This window comes from Narcine bancroftii, chromosome 1, assembly GCF_036971445.1.
Source record: "Narcine bancroftii isolate sNarBan1 chromosome 1, sNarBan1.hap1, whole genome shotgun sequence".
Lineage (NCBI taxonomy): Eukaryota > Metazoa > Chordata > Chondrichthyes > Torpediniformes > Narcinidae > Narcine > Narcine bancroftii.
The window spans coordinates 478,448,840-478,471,912 of record NC_091469.1 but is presented as its reverse complement, the minus strand read 5'-3'; the positions used below and the strand labels follow the sequence as shown (position 1 = coordinate 478,471,912).

At 39.6% G+C, this 23,073-nt stretch overlaps 1 protein-coding gene across 7 annotated transcripts in view; it reads right to left on the bottom strand.

Moving 5' to 3' along the window:
* The window catches only part of LOC138751903 (5'-AMP-activated protein kinase subunit gamma-2-like), a 621,068-nt gene that overhangs the window by 14,413 nt on the left and 583,582 nt on the right, over positions 1 to 23,073 (bottom strand). For all 7 annotated transcript variants that reach the window (XM_069914838.1, XM_069914837.1, XM_069914836.1 and 4 more), the window contains 2 exons: positions 2,488 to 2,542; positions 401 to 527 (listed from right to left, as the gene is read on the bottom strand). In XM_069914838.1, coding sequence (XP_069770939.1) covers positions 401 to 527; positions 2,488 to 2,542 — 182 coding nt within the window. The remainder of the gene's footprint in view (positions 1 to 400; positions 528 to 2,487; positions 2,543 to 23,073) is intronic.

Below are 23,073 nucleotides of genomic sequence, written 5' to 3'. Positions count from 1 at the left end.
TTTCTCAAGGACAAGCAAAACAAAACACAGAAAAGCAAAAAAAAACACAAAAATGTTTAAAAAAAACTGATCTAACTTCTGGTGGACTTCTGAAATCCCTGCCCATGAAGGAAAGTATTCTCTGAATGTAATTTATAGATGATAAAAAATTTTTAAAAATCAAAATATCAAAAAGAAGTCTGAAGTCGAGGAAATGATGTGGGTCAGGTTAATCCTCTTTACACGCCAGACCTCCAGAGCAAAGAAACAAGGATATTCTCATCTAGAATATAAAATATGGTTGAAATGTGAGTTAATAAATATTGCCTTATTGATACTGCCTGCAGTATTTTTAATAAAATGCACAAATACACACACTGATACGCAGTCAACTAATGAAATTTTGGGAGGTAATACTTACAAAAAGCTGCAAGAACTTTAGAATCCTTTTGTGAGTGAGAATATAAAGTGCATTTCCACTGACAGGGTCGATGACAGGTAACCGGTGAATTTTGTTCTTAATGAGCGAATACACTGCATCAAAGAGGCTGCAAGAACAAAGCACTCAAACATGTCACTGGCAAAGCAAAAACCGTCAGCTGTGCCTCAGCCCACATCACTCTCACCTCTCGATTAAGGATCTCATAACTTCAAGTTCCACCCTGAAGAGTAGAGCACTAATAATGGAAAGTGTCTACACTTCATAAGGCTACCGACCCCCATTTTGACTCTATTTTGCAGTGGCACAACTGGTGTGTCCTGTCTGGCTGCTCACTGTATTGAAATTGTAGCTACAAAGCATCAGACTGAAAGTCAAATCAGAGGGTCAGCAAATGGCAGAGAAGTTCAATGAGTCTTCCTTTCCTTTCCTCTCTAATGACAGGGGTCAAAGAATTATTGAGGACTCCTTCCATCTATCACACAATATCTTTGCCCACTACCATCAAGAAGGAGGTAGAGGAGCATCAAAATCAGGACTGCCAGTCTGAGGAACAGCTTCTTTCCGTAGGCTGTGAGACTGATGAACAGTCTCCTATAACAGTAAATTATTCTAAAATATTTATATACATTTATTTTATATTACAGGTAAATCCCATTTTACGAATACTCGCTTTACAAAAATTTGCTTATACAAAGAAACCTAAGTTTGCTTTTACAAAGAAATTATAGAGAGTTTTCACTTCTACGAAAATTTCCTCCAATAGTCAATGGGTCCTTGCTTTACGAATTTTCGGTTTACGACCGGTGGCTCGGGAATCCCTGTATATATATATATATATATTCTTCTTCTTTGGCTTGGCTTCGCGGACGAAGATTTATGGAGGGGGTAAAAAGTCCACGTCAGCTGCAGGCTCGTTTGTGGCTGACAAGTCCGATGCGGGACAGGCAGACACGATTGCAGCGGTTGCAAGGGAAAATTGGTTGGTTGGGGTTGGGTGTTGGGTTTTTCCTCCTTTGCCTTTTGTCAGTGAGGTGGGCTCTGCGGTCTTCTTCAAAGGAGGTTGCTGCCCGCCAAACTGTGAGGCGCCAAGATGCACGGTTTGAGGCGTTATCAGCCCACTGGCGGTGGTCAATGTGGCAGGCACCAAGAGATTTCTTTAGGCAGTCCTTGTACCTTTTCTTTGGTGCACCTCTGTCACGGTGGCCAGTGGAGAGCTCGCCATATAACACGCCATATATATATATATATATATATATATGTGTATTATATATACGTGTGTGTGTGTGTGTGTGTGTGATTATCATGTATTGTGTGTATGTGTGTGCACCGTGGCCTGGAGAAACACTGTTTTGCATGGTTACATTATATACAGTCAGACACGTATTGAATAAGATGTTTCTGTGAGGAAATATGATTCGAATAAGCAACTACAATGGTCAGAAAGATAATGCAGGAAGATGATATGAATCAAAACTGCCAACTCCAGCTGTATTGGTTTAGAACTTAGCACTATTTTCTTAAACCTGACACTGAACTGAACTAACCTGCCAGTTCACTACCTTTATGTAATTAACTGTACAACATGATTTCAAATCCAAGGGATACAAATGGCAAACTAACTTGAGAGCAATGCACTGAATTAATCCAGTGGACTGGTAGCCCTCTGGGAATAGAGAGTGAAAACAAGAGTGTTTCATGTCAATGACCTTTCATGAGAAATGGGAAACAAAAGGTAAGCAGGTTATAAAAAGTAAAGGTTGTCAGGAGTTAGAAAAATATCTTCAAAAGTGTTCTGAGAATTGAAGTGGAAAATTTCACATACGCAGCTTGTCGAACAATGTACTGAATCTACTGCTAACCAGACAGCTAAAGCAACACCACATAATGGAAGTCAACTTACCCCTCTGTACCGTTCAATCCTTTGGCTATTTGCTGGCCAAAGCAGACTTCTAGTGGTGTTTCCTCCCCACTAGTTCTTCCATTTATTCCATTGTTACACAGAAGTATTATGGATAAAGATGAACAAAACAAACCATACTGCACATCATGCCAGGTGGTGTACCTACCTTGCATCTGGTGTTATGTTCACTAAAGGCTTAAATGTTTCTTGTAAATAAAGCTCTGAAGACAAAAAAAAGGCACATGTCAGATTCTGTGCATAAACATTAATCTGCAAGAATAGTTTAGACAGCATCTGTTCATAGAGGTTGAACTTCTTAAATCCAGCGCTTCGTGGTCCGGCAACTCTCATAATCTGGCACCTGCCATTGGTACAAAATCCTTATAGACCACGCGGGATTCAAACCACGGTCCCAATCGCTGGCGCAGTAAAGGCATTGCACTAACCGCAAAACTAACCGCCATTTGATTTGTGATACATTTGATCCTTTCAGCTCAGAAAATGAGTCTGCTCGAGACACCTACCGCACCATTGATAGCTATTTTCTGTTTTCCATGGTCCGGCAATGGCCGGGTCCCAACGTCGCTGGATTAAAGGAGTTCAACCTATACAACCAACACCCTGAAAGTGATTTTACATTGCTATAAAAGATTTGTTTAGATTGAGGTTTCAGCATTACATTTGCCAGTCCTGGGTTCACATTCACACCTCCAAGTCCCACTCGGTCCTGGCTCATCAGATGAAAGATATCAATCATGTCACTTTCTGGTGGAAGGCAAAAATTGAAATGACCCACTATGTTTGACAGAGGCAGCATCGATAATAAAAGTTAACATCTTGAAGAGACGGCTTTATTTGAGAAGAGGCAGTAGAAATTACACAGAAGTAGATTAAAAAGATACAAATTGTTCCTTCAAGGATTTGATTGACTGATTGTCATTGCCCTGCTCCTTATGAGAGAGCATAGCTTAGTGCCTGATTGCAATCATAATTTTATCCATTCAGTTCTTACTGTTGATAAAAAAAATATCCAAATTCTCATTCAAATATTAAGCAACTAGTGTTCAGGTTAGCTTAATTGGAAACATTTTCAGACTTTTAATGTCTTAACAGTTCACCTATTAACAGAGTCACACATAACTGGAGAGCTTACAGTTGTGAGTTTCGAGCCTGCTAAGTCTGCTGTGAGCAAGTCCAGTCCAGCTGGAACAAAGCAGTAAGGCACAGGATTTTTAGTGTAAACTGCAATCGTAGTGACTGCAGATTTTCTTGTTTAACTTCTTTCCTACCAACATGGGACTCTGATAAGGAAACAACATTACATCTTCCCTTTTCACCTAAAATAGATGCAAATTGAGCAGAACTCAACTCATTTAATAAGCTGTCCAAACACAGTCGCTCTTTCTCTAGACAACTGTGGGAACATAGGAAGTACGAACAGGAGTAGGCCAAAACTGGCCCATCGAGCCTGCTCCGCCATTTAATACGATCATGGCTGATCTATTGATACAAAGCACTAGAGTGAATTACAAAATTTTGAAATATAATTGAAATGCCCCAGGAAGCCCAGGGAAGGTTTGACAAGATGAATGCTGGGAGGGTATTTCTTTTGGAAATCCTGCCAACCCAGTCTTCTGAAAACATGGTAAGTGGCAGCAGATACATTTCCAGAACTTGTATCGCAAAACCGCAAAACATGGAGATGGAATGGGTGAGGAACCAAAGTATGGAGTAGACTGGACTCCCAGAGCTGTGGTCAGTTGCCATCAAAGTTCATACCAGCATCAGTCAATACTTGGGACAAATCAGATTGATAGATATCTTAAAGCATTGTTCTGGACTTCCTAATGGAAAGACCACTGTCTGTCCAGGTCAGCAGCAGAACATTGAGCATTGTCACGCTGAGCACCTCAAAGGTGTGTGCTCAGCCCGCTCTACCTACCCACGACTGCATCGCCAGATTCAGCTCCAACAGTGTTACCAAGTTTGCAGATGACACAACAGTCGTTGGCCTCATCAGCAACAACAATGAGTCACAATACATAGAAGAGGTGGAAAATTTCATGACTTGGTGCTTGAATAACAACCTGAGTCTCAACATGGACAAGACAAAGGCGATGACTGTAGACTTCAGGAGGACCAGGGCCGACCACCCTGCACTACATATTAATAGTTCGGTATTGGAGAGACAAAAGAGTATGAAATTCCTTGGAGTTCACTTAAGAAGTGACCTATCCTCGACATACAACAACTCTTCACTTGTCAGGAAGGCGCAACAGTGACTGCACTTCCTGAGAAGACTGAGACAGGCAAGGTGTCCGGCCAACATCCTGTCAGTGTTCTACAGGAATTCTTTCAGGAGTATCCTGGCCAGTTGCATCAAAGTGTGGTACAGTTGTTGTAGAGCATTGGACTGTAAGAGTGGCAGAAAGGACCTGATCTACCAGGATCGTTGTCTGAAGAGGGCGCGCAAAATCATTGAGGACTCCTTCCACCCTGCAACTTACAGCAACTCCCATCAGGAAAGAGATACAGAAGCATCAGAGCCAGAACCACCAGGCTGACGAACAGCTTCTTCCCACAGGCAGCAAGACTGCTGAATGACTGATCAACTGGTCACGCAAACCCTCTGAGACTACTATTTATTCAACAGCATCTATTTATTTATTTATATTTAGATAAGTCCTGCATTTGTACCATTTGTCTGTATGTCATGTGCGTGTGTGTGTGTGTGTGTGTGTGTGTGTGTGTGTGTGTGTGTGTGTGTGTGTGTGTGTGTGTGTGTGTGTGTGTGTGCGTGCGTGCACCGAAGACCAGGGGAAGTTGTCCTTGTACAATTGGATGATAGTAAACTTGAACTTGAAAATTTGGATAACTGAAGCCTAGGTAGTTTTTCTCCTTGGTTCACTTATCAACTGAACCTTCTGGCAAAGAACCATGTGTGTTCATTAACAAGCTCAGCCACTGACCAGAAAACTGTTTCTTCACATATTCTAAATGCAACCATTGCAAAACAGAAGGACACATCAAAACTAAATGTTCACTTCTGAAGCGCAGGTGGTCTGCGAATAAACAGGCAGCTAAAGTCAAAACAATTGCAGAGAGAGAGAGAGATGATAACAGCCCAACGGCTGACTTTCAAGCTCCTGAAATTTCAGCTGCTGAGATATTACACATACGAGGAATAAATGGAGGAAATACAGCAAAAAATAAATGGACACCCCCCTGAAGATGGAGTTATACACAGGGCAGAGGTGTCCCTCATGCTGTTACATGTAAAGGAACACTTGCTATCACGCCTCCCGGTAAAAACAACTGAAATAACTCTTAAGATCTGTTACAGGAGACAGTGTTTGGAAAATGGACTGGTCCAAGTACAATACAGCAACCAAAAACACTCTCTCTCTACATTGTAGATACCCAGGGACCAGCCCTCTTTGAAAGAAACTGGTTAGAACACACTCCTTAGACTGGCTGGAAATCGGTTCAATACAGACACCTCCCAGCCAGAACTCGACCAAATCCTCAACAACCACACAGTGGTTTTCCAACAAGAATTGGAGAAAATCAAAGGCATTCAAACCAAACTGCAATTAAAAGATAATGCAGAACAGTCCCATTTGCTATGAAAGGGAAAAATGAGGCTGAATTAAACAGACTAAAACACGAAGGCCTATTAGAACCGTGATTGGGCAACCCCCATCGTACCCATACCATATAACCATAACAGCACAGAACAGGCCAGTTTGGCCCTACTAGTCCATGCCAGAACAAATCCCCACACTCCTAGTCCCACTGACCAGCACCTGGTCCATACCCCTCCGATCCTCCCCCCTCCATGTAATTATCCAGTCTTTCCTTAAATGTAAATAACGTCCTTGCTTCAACCACCTCTGCCGGAAGCTTATTCCACATCCCAACCACCCTTTGCGTGAAGAAATTTCCCCTCATGTTCCCCTTATAATTTCCACCCTGCAATCTCAAACCATGACCTCTGGTTTGAATATCCCCCACTCTTAATTGAAAAAGCCTATCCACGTTGACTCTCTCTATCCCTTTTAAAATCTTGAACACCTCCATCAAATCCCCCCTCAATCTTCTACGCTCCAGAGACAAAAGCCCCAGGGTGCTCAACCTTTCTCTGTAACTCAAACCCTGACATCCTGTCAACATTCTCGTGAACCTTCTCTGCACTCTCTCTATTTTGTTTATATCCCTCCTATAATTTGGTGACCAAAACTGCACACAGTATTCCAAATTTGGCCTCACCAATGCTTTGTACAATTTCATCATAACATCCCAACTCTTTATGAAGAGTTTATGAAGGCCAACATTCCAAATCCCTTCTTCACCACTCTATCTACCTGAGTATCAGCCTTGAGGGTACTATTTACCATAACTCCTAAATCCCTTTGTTGCTCTGCACTCCTCAATTGTCTACCATTCAATGTATATGACCTATTTAGATTTGCCTTTCCAAAATGCAACACTTCACACTTCTCCTTATTAAATTCCATCAGCCATTTCTCAGCCCACTCCTCTAGCTTTCCAAATCTCCTTTTAAGCTACAGTAATCTTCCTCACTGTACACTATACCACCAATCTTTGTATCATCTGCAAACTTACTTATTCAATTTACCACCCCTTCTTCCAGATCACTAATATATATAACAAACAATAGTGGACCCAGGACCGATCCCTGAGGAACTCCACTAGTCACCAGCCTCCAATTTGACAAACAATTTTCTACCACTACTCTCTGACACCTCCCATCCAACCATTGCTAAATCCATTCACTACCTCCTTATTTATACCTAATGCCTCCACCTTTTTTCCTAACCTCCTGAGGGGAACTTTGTCAAAAGCTTTACTAAAGTCTAAACAGACAACATCCACAGCCTTCCCTTCATCAATCTTTTTTGTAACCCCCTCGAAAAACTCTATAAGGTTTGTTAAGCATGATCTACCCCTGACAAATCCATGCTGACTATTTCCTATCAATTCCTGTTCTTCCAAATATATGTAAATGCCATCCCTCAGAACACTTTCCATCAACTTACCCACCACAGACGTCAGACTCACAGTCTATAATTTCCTGGCTTACATTTGGACCCTTTCTTAAACAGCGGAACAACATGAGCCACCCTCCAATCCTCTGGCACTACCCCCGTGACCAGTGACATCCTAAATATCTCTGTTAATGGCCCCACTATCTGTACACTAGTCTCCCTGAGTGTCCTTGGGAATACATAGTCCGGACCTGGAGATTTATCCACCTTTATCTTTTTTAACACAGCCATCACTACCTCCTCGGTTATCCTTATATGATTCATGACCTCCCCACTATTTTTCTTTACTTCAACTGGTACAATATTTTTTTCCCTAGTGAATACCGAGGAAAAGAAATCATTTAAAATTTCCCCCATCTCCTCTGACTTCTCACTCAGCCTACCCTCCCTATCTACAAGGGGTCCAATTCTATCCCTCACTAATCTTTTACTTTTAATATACCCATAGAAACCCTTTGGATTTATTCTTACTCTATCTGCCAAAGCCTCTTCGTGCCTCTTTTTGGCCTTTCTAATTTCTTTCTTAAGATTTTTTCTACACTCCTTGTAGTCCTCTTTCAATTTCTCAGCACCCTGCTGTTTATACCTCTTGTACACCTCCCTCTTTCTCCTAACCAAATTTCTAAGATTCCTCGAAAACCAAGGCTCCCTATGACTTCCAGCCTTTCCTTTGATCCTCACTGGGACATATCTACTCTGTACCCTCAAAATTTCTTCTTTGAATATTCTCCATTTTTCATTTACATCCTTTCCTGAAAAAATCATGTCCCACTCAATACTCCCCAAAGCCATTCTCATTCCTTCAAAATTTGCTTTTCTCCAATCCAGAACCTCAACTTTAGGTCCTTCTTTGCTCTTCCCTAAAACTACCCTAAAACTAATAGAGTTGTGATCACTAGACCCAATTCGTTCTCCAACATTAACCTCAGACACCTGACCTATCTTGTTCCCTAACAGGAGATCCAGTATTACACCGTCCCGAGTTGGTTCCTCTACGTATTGATTAAGAAAACCATCTTGCACACATTTGACAAACTCTAGCCCATCCAGCCCTCTTACTGTATGGGTATCCCAATCAATGTGAGGGAAGTTAAAATCTCCCATGATCACTACCTTATATTTATTACACATATATGCTGTCTCCTTACAAATTTGTTCTTCCAATTTTCTTGGCCCATTTGGTGGCCTATAATATACTCCTATTAGTACCCTCATGCCTCCTCCACCCCTCAATTCCACCCAAATAGCCTCATTGGACGATCCCTCCAAACCATCCTGCCACCTCACGGCAGTAATGTCCTCCTTCACAAGCAGAGCAACTCCTCCCCTTTTTTTTTTAACCCCCCTGTTCTATCACATCTAAAACATTTGTATTCTGGAATATTTAGTTTTCAGTCCTGACCCTCCTGTAACCAGGTCTCACTAATTGCCACAACATCATGATTCCAAGTGCCAATCCATGCTCTAAGCTCATCCTCCATGTTCACTATGCTCCTTGCATTAAAGTACACACATTTCAGAGAATGACCCTCACATATATTCCCTATTCTACCTTTTACCTTAACCTCCATCCTTCCTTTGTTATCTTTATCATTCTTAACTAGGTGGCCATGCACCCTAGACACTGTTTGCAAACTCTGCTCCCCACCCCCCTGCCAAACTAGTTTAAACCCTCCCCCACAGCTCTAGCAAATCTGCTTGCCAGGATATTGGTCCCACTCCAGTTCAAGTAGAGCCCATCCCTTTTGACCAGGTCCGACTTTCCCCAGAAGAGATCCCAATGATCCAAAAATCTTATCCCCTGCCCCCTGCACCAGCTCTTTAGCCACGGATTCATCCTCCTATTTCTACCCTCACTAGCGCGTGGCACCAGCAGCAATCCAGAGATTACTACCTTGGAGGTCCTGTTTTTTAACTTCCTGCCTAATTCTATGTATTCCTGTTTCAGGACCTCATCCCCACTTCTAACTAAGTCATTGGTCCCCACATGGACCACGACTTCTGGCTGCTCACCTTCCCCTTGCAGAATTCTGTGAACTCGATCAGAGACATCCCTGACCCTGGCACCAGGGAGGCATCAGACCAACCTGGATCCCCGATCTCATCCAACAAACCTCCTATCTGTCCCTCTGACAAGTGATTCCCCAACTACAATTACCCTGTTCTTATCCCTCCTTCCCTTCTGAGCCTCAGGGGCAGCCCCTGTGCCAGAGACCTGACCCCCACGACTCGTCCCTGGTAGGCTGCTCCCCCCAGCAGCATCCAATGCCGAATACATTTTGCTGAAAAGCAAATGATGAAATTCACAAAATCACAATCAATCCATCACTCAAAATACCCAATGCCCAAGACAGAAGAATTATTCCAAGCACTAAACGGAGGGCAAAAATTCACAAAATTAGATTTGTCACAAGTATGTCAACAGATAGTGTTGGACAAAAAAAAAATCAAGGGAATAGGTGACAATCAATCCCCATCTGGGACTATTCACCTGTACACGGGCCTTACGGAATTTTAGCAACACCTGCGATTTTTCAAGCAACAACGGACAAATTACTACATGGACTCTCAGTTGGGTGTTACCTAGATGATACCATCATACGGGCCGAAATGATAGTGAACACTTACAAAACCTTGAAAAGGTTTTAACCAGACTACAACATGATTATGAAAGGACAAATGTGTCTTCATGCGCCCCTCAGTAACATACCTTGGGATAACAATCGACAACAAAGGGGTGCAAATGAATCCAGCAGGAACAGAAGCCATTCGCAAGGCCCCATACTCAACTAACAAATTGGAATTACAGTCCTTCCTTGGACTTGTTTATCATTACCGAAAACATATCCCTAATATGTCTACACTATGCAGCCCGTTGAACCAATTACTCAAGAAAGATCAAACATGGTATTGGAATACAGAAACTAAAAACACAGTCGATCAACTGAAGGAGATACTAATGTCAACAAATAAGGTGCTGATCCACTATGACCCTAGTCAAGAAGTTACATGAGCCGTGGATGCTTCACCAGTGGGACTAGGAGTGGTACTATCCCAAATCACAGAAAAAGGTGAGCAACCAGTAGCGTACGCTTCACGAACATTAATCACAAGTGAACGCAATTACGCCCAACTAGAAAAAGGATTGGCAATAGGTTTTGGTGTAAAAAAATTCCACCAATATCTTTACGGAAAAAAATTCACCCTGATCACAGACAACAAGCCTCTTAGTTTAATCCTGGGACCACCCAAAGGTATACCAGTATTAGCTGCGGCCAGAATTCAAAGATGCGGATAACTATGATATAAAACATAAACCAGGAACACTTAACAGCCATGCAGATGTCTTATCACACATGCCATTACCTCAGACAGAACAATGAGAAGTTATTAAATGGACAGCAGAGGTAGCAGCGATCAACCAAGAACAACTTCACAACTGCCCATTACAACCCAGATGATCGCAAAGGAAACCCGAAAAGAGGCAACATTAAGCAAGATCCTATACTTCACCCTTAATGGGTAGCCCGAATCTGAAGTAATCCCAGAAGATCTAAAACCTTACCACACATGCTGCCATCAACTATCAGTCAAAGAAGGATGTTTACTATGGGATACCCATATCATTATTCCAGCCAAATGGCAAACTACCATGTTATCAGAACTGCACCACAACCATCCAGGAATGGTACGAATGAAGACACTGGCCCGGATGCATGTCTGGTGGCCCTCCATAGACAAAGATGTTGAAACAACAGTAAGAGAATGCAAAGTACGTCAGTCAATGCAGCCAAAAATGCCGCAAGCCGAAGCTAACCCATAGAAATGGCTGTCCAAACCCTGGCATCGGATTCATGTAGACTTCGCTGGACCATTCATGGGTGAGACTTACCTCTATTTTGGAAAATTTTATTTATTATGAAAATCATACAATATGAAAAACATAATACATACATGATATTTTAATAAATGATACCCTTTACAACCCCCCACTCCCCTACCCTAACCCACCCAGCCCTCCCCACCCCCCTCTAAACTACCCCAAAAGAAAAAAAGAAGAAAAAAAGAGATCACAAAACACAAAAGTCTTCAATTATTTGCCATGGTTCAGAGCAACACCATCAATGTGTAGAAAGAAAATTAATAATTCAACCCCATATATTCCAAATACAGGCTCCAAGTTTTAACAAAAAAAAACATAATTATTGCATAAATTATATGTTATCTTTTCCAACGGAATACAAGATCTCATTTCTGAATGCCATCGCTGAATACTCAAATTAGTCTCATTTTTCCAAGTAATTGCCAAACATTTTCTAGACACAGCTAAGGCCAATCTCAAAAAAGCAATTTGAAATGTAATTTTAATTCCAAACTCAATTTCTTAATATAACCCAATAAAAATACTAAAGGATCAAGAGAAATTTTCATTTTAAAAATAGCTTCTAAAAATTCCTTAAATCTACTCCAAAAAGTTTTACCATCTCACATAACCAAGTAGAATGTAAAAAAGAACCAACCTCCTTGTGACATCTAAAACATAAATCAGAAGAAAAAAATTTATATTTCCTTAATTTCTCCGAGGTTATATATAATTGATGAAGAAAATTATAATGAACCAATCTGTATCTTACATTTACAATTTTAGTCATACTATCCTCACATAGATTCATCCAGTCATCTTGAGAAATAAATATGGGCAAATCTTGTTCCCATTTTAATTTAGATTTATAAACATCCATCTTATGCATTTTATTCTGCAATAAAGCATACATCTCAGATATAAATCCTTTCTTGCCACCATCAGTAAATAAAATTTCAAATTTAGACCGCCCGGGTAATCGTAACGTACGTCCAACATTATCCAACAATCGGACTTTAATTTGATAATAAGAGAAAAGATATTTCATATTTCTCTTTCATTTTTTGAAATGAAATAAAATATCCTTCTTCATAACAATCTTCTACTAATTTAATACTTTTCTGATCCCACAACTTCAAAAGTTGATTATTAAGTGTAAAAGGAAAAAGCTTATTTTGAAACAAAGGAGTTTTACCTGAAAATTTACCTTGAGTGCCTATAATTTCATTTTTTTTTACTCCGTAATTCAATTAAATTTTTCAACACAGGCAAATTATAATTACTTAATAACTGAGAATTCCATCTATAAATAAACTGATCCAACTTCTTCTCACCAATCTGAGATAGTTCAATATTAGCCCATATCAAAGGTTTATCCACTTCAAACATCCTGTTAATAAATTTCAACTGTACCGATTCATAATAATTCTGAAAATGAGGAAGTTACAACCCTCCTACTGCATCCTTCCAAGTTAATTTCTGTAATGACACCCTGACCGTTTTACCTTTCCAAAAAAACCTTCTCACCAAAGCATTCAGATCCTTAAAAATATTTGAGGAATCTTGCAAGGAATAGTATATATTAAGTATATGGAGGGACAGGGTCTGATCAGGGACACTCAACACGGGTTTGTGTGTGGAAGGTCGTGTTTGACCAATCTTGTTGAATTTTTTGAAGAGGTGACTAGGAAGGTTGATGAGGGTAGAGCAGTGGATGTTGTCTATCTGGACTTCAGTAAGGCCTTCGATAAGGTTCCGCATGGGAGGTTAGTTGGGTATTAATTTGGAGATAGTCAAATATATTCAACAGTGGCTGGAAGGAAGGTGCCAGAGAGTAGTAGTAGATCATTGTTTGTCAGGATGGAGGCCGATGATCAGCGGTGTACCTCAGGGTTCGGTATTGGGACCGTTGCTGTTTGTCATATATATTAATGATCTGGAGGATGGGGCAGTAAATTGGATTAGTAAATATGCAGATGATACTAAAATAGGGGGAACTGTGGATGATGAAGAGGGTTTTCAAAGATTGCAGAGGGATTTAAACTGCTTAGAGGAGTGGGAAGAAAGATGGCAGTTGGAGGTTAATGCTGATAAGTGTGAGGTGCTTCCTTTTGGAAAGAATAATCAAAGCAAGACATATGTGGTAAATGGGAGGGTGTTGAAGAATGCAGTGGAGCAGAAAGATCTAGGAATAATGGTGCATTGTTCTCTGAAGGTAGGAGCGTATGTGGATAGGGTGGTGAAGAAGGCCTTTAGTACGCTTGCCTATATAAATCAGTGCATAGAATATAGGAGTTGGGAAGTAATGATGAAACTGTACAAGGCATTGGAGCAGCCAAATTTAGAGGACTGTGTGCAGTTCTGGTCACCGATTTATAGGAAGGATATTAACAAGATAGAGAGAGTGCAGAGATTTACAAAAATGTTGCCTGGGTTTCAGCATCTGGAATACAAGAAAAGTTTGAGTAAATTAGGTCTTTAATCCTTGGAACGTAGAAGGCTGAGAGGGGATTTGATAGAGGTGTTTAAGATAATGAGAGGGATAGATAGAGTTGATGCGGAAAGGCTTTGCCCATTGAGAGTAGGAGAGATGGATAAGTGTGAGGCTTTTCCCATTGAGAATAAGAGAGATAGATATAAGAGGTCATGGGTTGAGAGTTGATGGAGAAGTTTAGGAGTAACATGAGGGGGAACTTCTTTACTCAGAGAGTGGTTACCGTGTGGAATAGGCTTCCAGGAAAAGTGGTGGAGGCAGGGTCAATTTTGTCATTTAAGAAAGTATATGGATGGGAGGGGGATGGAGGGATATGGGCAGAGTGCTGGTAAGTGGGATTAGAGGAGGGTACTTGGATCAATGCAGACTAGAAAGGCCAAATTGGCCTGTTTCCATGCTGTAATTGTTATACGGTTATATGAAAAAGATATTGAATTTGAGGAAAGATATTTATTTTGATACAATTAACACTTCCTATTAATGTTATAGGTAAATCTTTCCACCGATCCAAATCATATTTAATTTTAGAGAATAAAAGTAGATAGTTCAACTCATATAAATGATTATAATTACTGTCTATCGTAATATCTAAATACTTAATCTGATCCGACCACTTAAATTTGACAAAATGTCTACAGAAAGAATAATCCATTCCATCTAAAGGCATAATTTCACTCTTTTTCCAGTTAATTTTATAAGCCAATACTTCACCGTACTGCTCCAATCTATCATGCAGACTCTCCAAAGATTTCAAAGGTAGTTGGGTCGAGGCGACCTCCATATCGATGGAGGAGGAAGAGGTGGACATTGCTGGACTGGAAGAAGAGGAGGTACAAGCTATGGAGGAGGAGGATACCGTCATATATAAGGGTAGGCCCATGGTGAAGCAGACTTTAAAGTTTAAGTCTGACCCTCACCATTCAGATCCAACTTTATCCATTGATTTGTCTCAGAAGATGGAGAATATGGATATTCAAATGAGTCAAGGATTCTCAGTTATCAAGGAACAGTTTGCTGATATAAAGGAGGAAATATATTCTATTAAAATGGATGTGGCAAAGTGTTTGAAAACGGTGGATAAGTTTCAGGATAAATTTAAGAAGAATTTATTGACTGTAAAGATGATGTGGACCAATGTAAAGAAAGGATGGGACAGATGGAGGATTTGTTTACTGGCTTGGAAATTCACTAAAGCGATTTATTGAAGAAGATTGATGTCTTGGAGAATCAAAGTCGGAGATGTAATGTTAAAATTGTTGGTCTTCTGGAAGATTTTGAAGGTCCAGACCCGGATCAGTTTTTTCAGAAATGGATTCCCGAAGGTTTGGGAACAGCATATTTTGTGAATGGTCTGAACAATCAATAAGAAAGAAACTACTTCCCGGTCAAGCTTCACATTCTTGGTCCGCTTGCGCTACCAAGACAGAGAGTTGATTTTAAGACTAGCTGTTCAAAATGCGAGAAGTAATCAGGGCCCTTTAGTGGTTATAAATAATAGAGTATTTTTCTCGGCTAATTTGAGTCAGGCTGTAATTAAACATCGTAAAGAATTTAATTCAGGTAAAGCTGTTTTGTGGAAGAAAGGACACAAATTTGCTTTTCATTATTCTGCTGTGCTTAAAGTTTTTTATGGAGATTACCGATCTCAGTATTTTACTGATGATGCTGAAGCTCTTACATTTGCAAATTCTTCATCTAATAATAAGCAGGTGCAAAGCCAAGAAAGGTTTTCCCAACAGCCCTGTTTTTGTTCAGAAATGGAAGAACGGGAAGCGAGAGATGGAATCGGAGATATTGGAATTGATGATGATCAGGCTAATCGAGATTTGGAAGAAGCATTTCATACTTGAAGTGATTTTGCTATATTGCTATATTACTATCGGTGGTCCAACTACCGATCCTTCCAAGTCATTGGCCACTTTGTGGCATTGGCCATTTTTAAAATGGGGGGGGGGTTTTCACTATTTCTTTTCTTTGGTTTTGTTTGTGTTGGAGCCATGGGGAGGTGCTTTGCCATTTCTGGTGGGGTCTTTATAGATATGACTTAATGGCTAATTTAAATTTTGTTAATGCTAACGGGATTAATAATCCGATTAAGAGAAAAGTATTGGCATATATTGAAAAATTGAAGGTTTACGTCGCTTTTTTGCAAGAGACACGTTTGACTGAAAAGGAATATCAGAAATTAAAAAGAGATTAGGTAGGGCAAGTTATAGTGTCTTCTTTTAATCCCAAAGCAAGAGGAGTTGCTATTTTGATTAATAAAAAGTTAGCTTTTAAATTAGAATCAGTTTTTGAGTCAGTTGGTAGACTCTTAATTGTTAATTGTAAACATTTTTCTGAATGTTGGACTTTAATGAATGTTTATGTCATGTTGGACTCTTTTTTTAAAATTTAAATCAGGCATATGATAAAACTATGGTAGGCGGTGATTTTAATTGTTGTTTAGATCCATTTAATCAGAATCAAAGTAGCTAAGCAGCTAATGGAATCAAAGTAGCTACACAGTTAATGGTGTTAATCAGAATTTGGTAGATATATGGAGAAATCTAAATCCTAAGGAGAAAGATTTTTCATTTTATTCATTCCATCATGATTCTTATTCTAGAATAGATTTATTTTTGGTATCAGCGCAATTACAAGGTTGAGTTTTGAAGGGTGAATATAAGAGTAGGATTTGGTCTGATCATTCTTTGTTTTTAATTACGTGTACAGGTTCGGAGAGAATTGAAAATGTTTATTGTTGGAAATGTAATTCTTTATTGTTGAAAAATCCTGAATTATGTAAATTTATAAGAGATCAAATACAGCTTTTTTTGAAAATAATTACTGGCTCAGTTGATAGTAAATTACAGGGACAAATTATTAGTTATCGTGCTAAAATTAAGGAACAACATATGGCTGAGGTTAGTAAATTGGAGAAGGAGATTGAGATTTTGGAAAAGGATTTACAACGAAATTCTACGGAAGTTAAGAAAGTACATTTAATTAATATGAAATTACAGTATAATTCCTTACAAACATAAATTTGAGAAATTATTACAGAGAACTAAACAGCAATATTATGAGTTGGGTGAGAGAGCTCAAAGTTTTAGCTTGGCAGTTAAAAATGGAGCAAGCTTCGAGAACAATAAGTGCTATCAGACATGATTCAATGATTACATATAAACCTCAGGAAATTAATGATGTGTTTCGTACATTTTATGAAAAATTGTATACTTCTGAAGTGTTGGAAGATGAAGTTAAAACTGATAATTTTTTGTCTGATTTAGTTTTACCTTCTTTGAAGGATATTAAGGATTTAGATGCTTCCTTTACTGTTAAAGAAGTGATGGATCTATGCCTGGTGGGAAGTCTCCAGGAGCCGATGGTTTTACTTCTGAATTTTATAAAGAATTTCAAGACTTATGAATTCCTTTATTGATGGATGTTTTGAAACAGGTGACGGAGCTGTCTTTTTCTGGATTCCTTTTCCAAAGCAATTACTACAGTTATTCTTAAGAAGGATAAGGACCCATTAAAAGCAGGATCTTATAGACCTATTTCCTTATTGAATGTAGATTATACAATTGTTGCCAAGGTTCTAGCTAATAGATTAGCTAAATATTTACCAGATTTAATTCATGTAGATCGAGCGGGTTTTATTAAAAATCGATATTCAACAGATAATATTGTAAAGTCGATTTATTTAATTAATGTTGCTCAGGAGCAATCTGACCAAACAATGGTAATTTCTCTCGTTGCAGAGAAGGCCTTTGAATGGAGTTTTTTTTTAAATTTAATTTTGGGCCTTTTTTTATTGGTTGGATTAAGGGTTTATATAAAAATCCTACTGCTAGGGTTGTGACAAATGGACAGGTATCTTCACCTTTTATGTTATCCAGACCATTTCAAGAGAATTAAAGCTGATATTGCCAAAGCTGCACTCTCGTCCATTAACGAGGATGTTCCTTTCCAAGTGGAAACTGATCCCTCAGATTGTGCCTTGGCAGAAACCCTAAATCAATTTGTCTTTTCTTAATAAATCCAGTTTCGTCAAGTTTTACTTTTTTTGGTACACAGACAGTCAATCTGTTTGCTCATAGTTTTGCTATTATCTGATTCCACCTGCATTGAATTCGCCCATCGTTATTGAATGAAGATCTACCGGGACCAATGCCTGAAGAGGGCGCACAAAATCAGTGAACCGGTGCGGACTCGAAAGGCCAACATGGCCTGTTTCCGCTCCGTAAATGGTTATATGGTTAAGGCGGTCCTTTGTCACCAGCTCTATTTGCACTGGTTATTGAACCTTTGGCTCAGATGATTAGGCAAGATAGTAATATTAAAGGTATTAAGGTGAAAGCTGAAATTAAGGTGAAATTTGTTTGTAGATTATGTTTTGATATATTTAACACAACCTTTGGGTGAGACTTTCCTAATAGCTGTGGATGCACACTCTAAATGGCCAGTAGTTTCACAGCTGAAAAATACCAAAGCAGATCCCACGATTGACTGTCTACGAGCTATCTTTGCCACTTATGGATTGCCTCATGAATTTGTTACAGACAATGGGTCTCAATTTACATCAGAACATTTTAAAAATTTATGCATGACAAAATCAGACAAATTTTATCTGCATCCTATTACCCAAATACTAATGGGGAGGCAGAACGTTTTGTACAAACATTCAAAAACGAAATGAAAACAATGGAACTTCTAAATGCCTCCTGGACACACAAAATTGCAGATTTCCTATTGGGATACAGAAACACTCTGCATTCTACCACAAAACATACCCAAGCTGAACTCATGTTTGGCCGCAACCTGCGGACCAGGCTGTCCACAGTTCATCCAGATCTGGGCCCCTGCCCCGACGTCCCAGGCTGGCAGCCCCTGCCCTATAGTCCCGCGTCGGCAGCCCCTGCCCCGATGTCCCGCACCTGCCACCCCAGCCCTGACGTCCCTCACCTGCCGCCCCAGCCCCGACGTCCCACACCGGCAGCCCCAGCCCTGACGTCCCGAGCCAATAACCCCAGCCTTGACATATATGCCTCCGTTCCGCAACTTGGCTGTAAAACAGTATGAAATCTTGGACCCCAACTACTGCGTTCTAACGAGGTTTTACTGTAGATACGAAGAAGACATTAAGTTGGAACTAGATAAATATAAAAAGAGATTTATGAGTTAAGCAATAGCGAGAAAGTGTGTAGTTAAAATGTGGAAATTGGAAAATAATGTAAAAATAGAAGAATGGTTCAATGAAATAAAATATTGTCTCCCATTAGAAAAAATTACTATATGAGAGATGATTATTTCAAATTTTGTCAAATTTGGGAGCCTTATATGAGATTTATGAATATAAACTAATCCAGACCTCTAATCCAATCACCCCCCTGAAAATATGGTACTTTCAACAAGAAATATATTATGGTATTATTAAAGTGGTTATAATCATTATGATGAATGTGTTCTTTCTTTTCATTTTTTTTCTATCTTTTTCTTCCATCTGTAGGGGTTAAGATGGTGGGAGGTGGGGGAGGGTGAAAATTGAAAATCATGTAGTATCTATTACGTAATGATATTGCAAGTTAATTTGAAATGTATGAACGATACTAATAAATATATTTTTTTAAACGTTCCAATGAATAAAGACCTAATCTACTCAATCTTTCTTTGTAATCTAGATTCTGAAATCCAGGCAACATTTTAGTAAATCTTCTCTGCAACCTACTCTGGAGAACTATGGGGAGGTCTCCAGGTACAAGATAAATTGGGACAAAAGTGAGATTATGCCACTTATGGGAGGAAACTATAGTCAATGTAAAAAAAAAGCTGCTATCTAAAGTGGCCCCAAAATGGGATTAAGTACCTAGGAGACAAAATAGATAATTACTTAAATAACTTGTACAAATTAAATTATACCACCTTGCTGAGAAAGATTGAGGAAATCTAAATAGATGGATGTTCCCACCCATAACACTGGTGGGCAGGGTCAACTGAGTGAAAATGAATTTGCTGCTGAGACTCCAGTACGGTATCTTTGTCAGACCTTGCCAGTGGCATTGCCCAAGGGTTTCTTTCAAACCTTGCTCTCACGGTTAAGAGCATTCCAATGGAATGGAAAGTTAGCCAGGGTCTCTATAGAGAAATTGACCTGGGATTACAGTCTGGGCAGATTAAGGATGCCAGACCTTTAAAAATATTATTGGGCTGCCACTCTTTTGTGGAGGGGGGGGGGGGCGCAGAATGAGGGGAGGGGGGAGATGTACCATTCTGGGAACAAATTGGCCTGCCCTTGGTGGGCGAGAGGGTAGCAGAGTACTTTATTTACAAATAGGCTGCCAAATTACTATCTGGAAAAACAGACAGCTCCATATTAAAGCAAATTATTTACATATGGATTGACATTAATCGATATTTAGGAATAAAACTGGGGCTATCTCCAAAAACACCCCTGACTCCAAACCAGTTGATACCTTTGAGGGTGGGTAACAAGATCCTAGACACCAGGAGTATGAATGACGTCAGGTGCAGAGAGGACTGTTATGAGCAGGGACAATTAATGTCATTTGAGCAGCTTAGGCAGAAATACAATTTAAAAATAAGCCATTCCACTGCTACCTTCAGTTACGATCTTTCTTACAGGACAAATTGGGTCCAAATGCAGTGACGTAGAAACCTTGATTCAAAAGGGGATCACCTGGAAATTCATTTCATCAATGTATTTCCTGCTCCAAGCGGAAGGACCCAAGCAAGGTCTCCATAAAGGTGGGAGTAGGACTTAGGAACAACGATTGATGAGCGGTGGTGGTCCGACTTGTGTCAGACTAGTACGATGACAGAAATCAATGCAAGGTACAGGCTGGTGCAGTATAATTTCTTGCACTAGCTGTATGTGACACCGCAAAAGATTAACAGGTCCAAGCCGGAACTGTCAGATCAATGTTTCAGATGTGGCATTGAGACAGGAACCTTTGTGCATAGGACCTGGACGTGTACCAAGGTGAGGCCCTTCTGGGCAGAGCTAGGCTAAGTCCTAGGGAAAATTATAGGTAAGGAATTCCCACAGAACCCAGAGTTGTTCCTGTTGGGTAACATAATTGACATAAGACTTACAATGAAGCTGTCCAAATTCCAAATTTAATTCATAATGATTGCATTGGCGGTGACAGGAAGTGCATAGCAGCTACCTGGAAGTCTGACTCTTGTTTGAGTATTGCACAGTGGAACAGGGAAATGCAAGCCTGTGTTCCCTAGATAAAATTGCCTATAACATGAGGGGAAGGTACGGCATCTTCCAAAAAATTTGGCAGCCGTACCTGAACTATCTATATATGACCATGAGTGTGAGAAGAATAACTTTGCCTTGGGGGCCAGCTCACCCTAATTGTTTCCCAATATGGGGGGGGGGGGGGAGAGAGAAACAAGGGGTCTGCCTCAGTCCAGCCAGGAAAAATCAGGGAACAAAGGAAAATCAGCCTGATCCCTGGCAGCTACACCGGGCCAGACTCATAACTCCCCAATATGATTTATTCCCATGTTATGGATCTTTTGATGTCTAAATGTTCTTTTTTGGTTGTCTGTTTGTTTGTGTATTAAGTGTTTGATGTTCAGGGAATGGGGTGGGGGGGGGGAAAGGAGAGAGGGCAAGGGGCATTAGGTTTGGATTCGATTGAAAATTTGTATAGATTAGATGAGGACAAGTTATAAATGATATAGACTTGTAATGACTGTTGATGACAAAGTTATAAATTACTGAGTCCGAACCTGAAAAACTATACATAAAATATTGAAAAAAAGAATTCCTCTGAGATAATTTGAGATTCATTTCATTCAGACTGGAAATTTTAACACGAATCTGTAGATCAGATTCAGAATAGAGGTCAGAACCTACAACATCTTGCTTCATATATGAACTAAGGTTCAATGACTGTTGATGCACAATTGTAAAGACTAAAAAAGTGCTGTGTGCTTGTAATGACAGGGGAAAGTGATGACTGTGAACATTTGGAACAAATAATAAATCAAAACCTAGTTTCAATAGACCGAAGGAAGCCCAAGAAATGTCCTTACAAATAAAATGCCAGTGACAAACATTTTGGAAAAAAAACAGCTGATTCAGTTTTAATTTAGTTGATCTTCATCAAGGTTGGAATGTTTGGTCTTTTTTTGCACCTTCAAGAATGTATAAAAATAAACCACTTTAAAATGCATATGTGATATGAATCAAACTTTGGAAAACTCCAAGATCATTCGAGAAAACAAATGCCCAATTGCAGTAACTTTTAATAAGGAAAACAATGGTTTGTGCAAATGAAATTACTTAGAAATGGAGCAAATATGTTCAGAGAAAGGGTAGGTCTTAGAAGGATCATCCCGTACCTTTTAAAACAATACTATGCTGTGCTTACCAAAAAAACCCAATGTATTTACATCCAACTGAGTAACAAAGAGTTTAGCAACTCTGGCAAAGGTCAGAGTTTAACAGTTTTCGGACTGTTATAACCCTGGTTCTATTTTTCCGTGCGCTTTTTTTTTGGTCCTTATGTCCTTAACTTGACAGGAGCATAAAGGGATACTGATAAATGTTACAAGAATAAGGGACGAGGGCTAATTTATTGCTGCCTTTTTTTCTTTAGGGTGACTGTCCCTTTAATTTTGTCTTTGTGAAAAGTGGGGGGATGGGAGGGAGGAAAATTGGACTCGACGGTGAAGCTTGTATATAATTGGAGAATGTAGTATGCTTTTTAATTTTGGATTATTGTGGATTGTTGACTCTGAGTTTGAAAAATTATAAATAAAATATTCCAAAAAAAAAGTGCAGAGGTTACTGAGCAGAAATTTTAGATTCTTTGTCAACAGAACAGAGAAAAAAAGTGAGTGAAATTCAAAACAATTGTAAGGATGAGGCAGATGAGCTGCTTTTAAATAAAGGGAACATAAACAGATCTACAAGGATTTTGGTTGCATCTTACAGGCTTATTCACAAATACCATACAAAATATCTGCACATTACTAAATTTATCAATAACCTTTGCAACTTGGCTTCTAAATTAGATCTTTAATAGTTTCACAAGTAAACTCTACTAAAGCTTGTAGCTCTAAGTTGGGTTAAACCATGAAACACCATCATGGGCACCAGTGGAGTGTCTTACAAAAGCAGCCTCTATCCTCAAGGACTCCCACCACCCGGGCCATGCCCTCTTCACACTACTACCATCGGAAAGGAGGTACAGGAGCCTGAAGAGAAACGGCCAACAGGACAAAAACAGCTTCTTCCCCTCTGCCATCAGATTTCTGAATGGACGATGAAGTACAGACATTACCTCATTTTCTCTTCTTTTC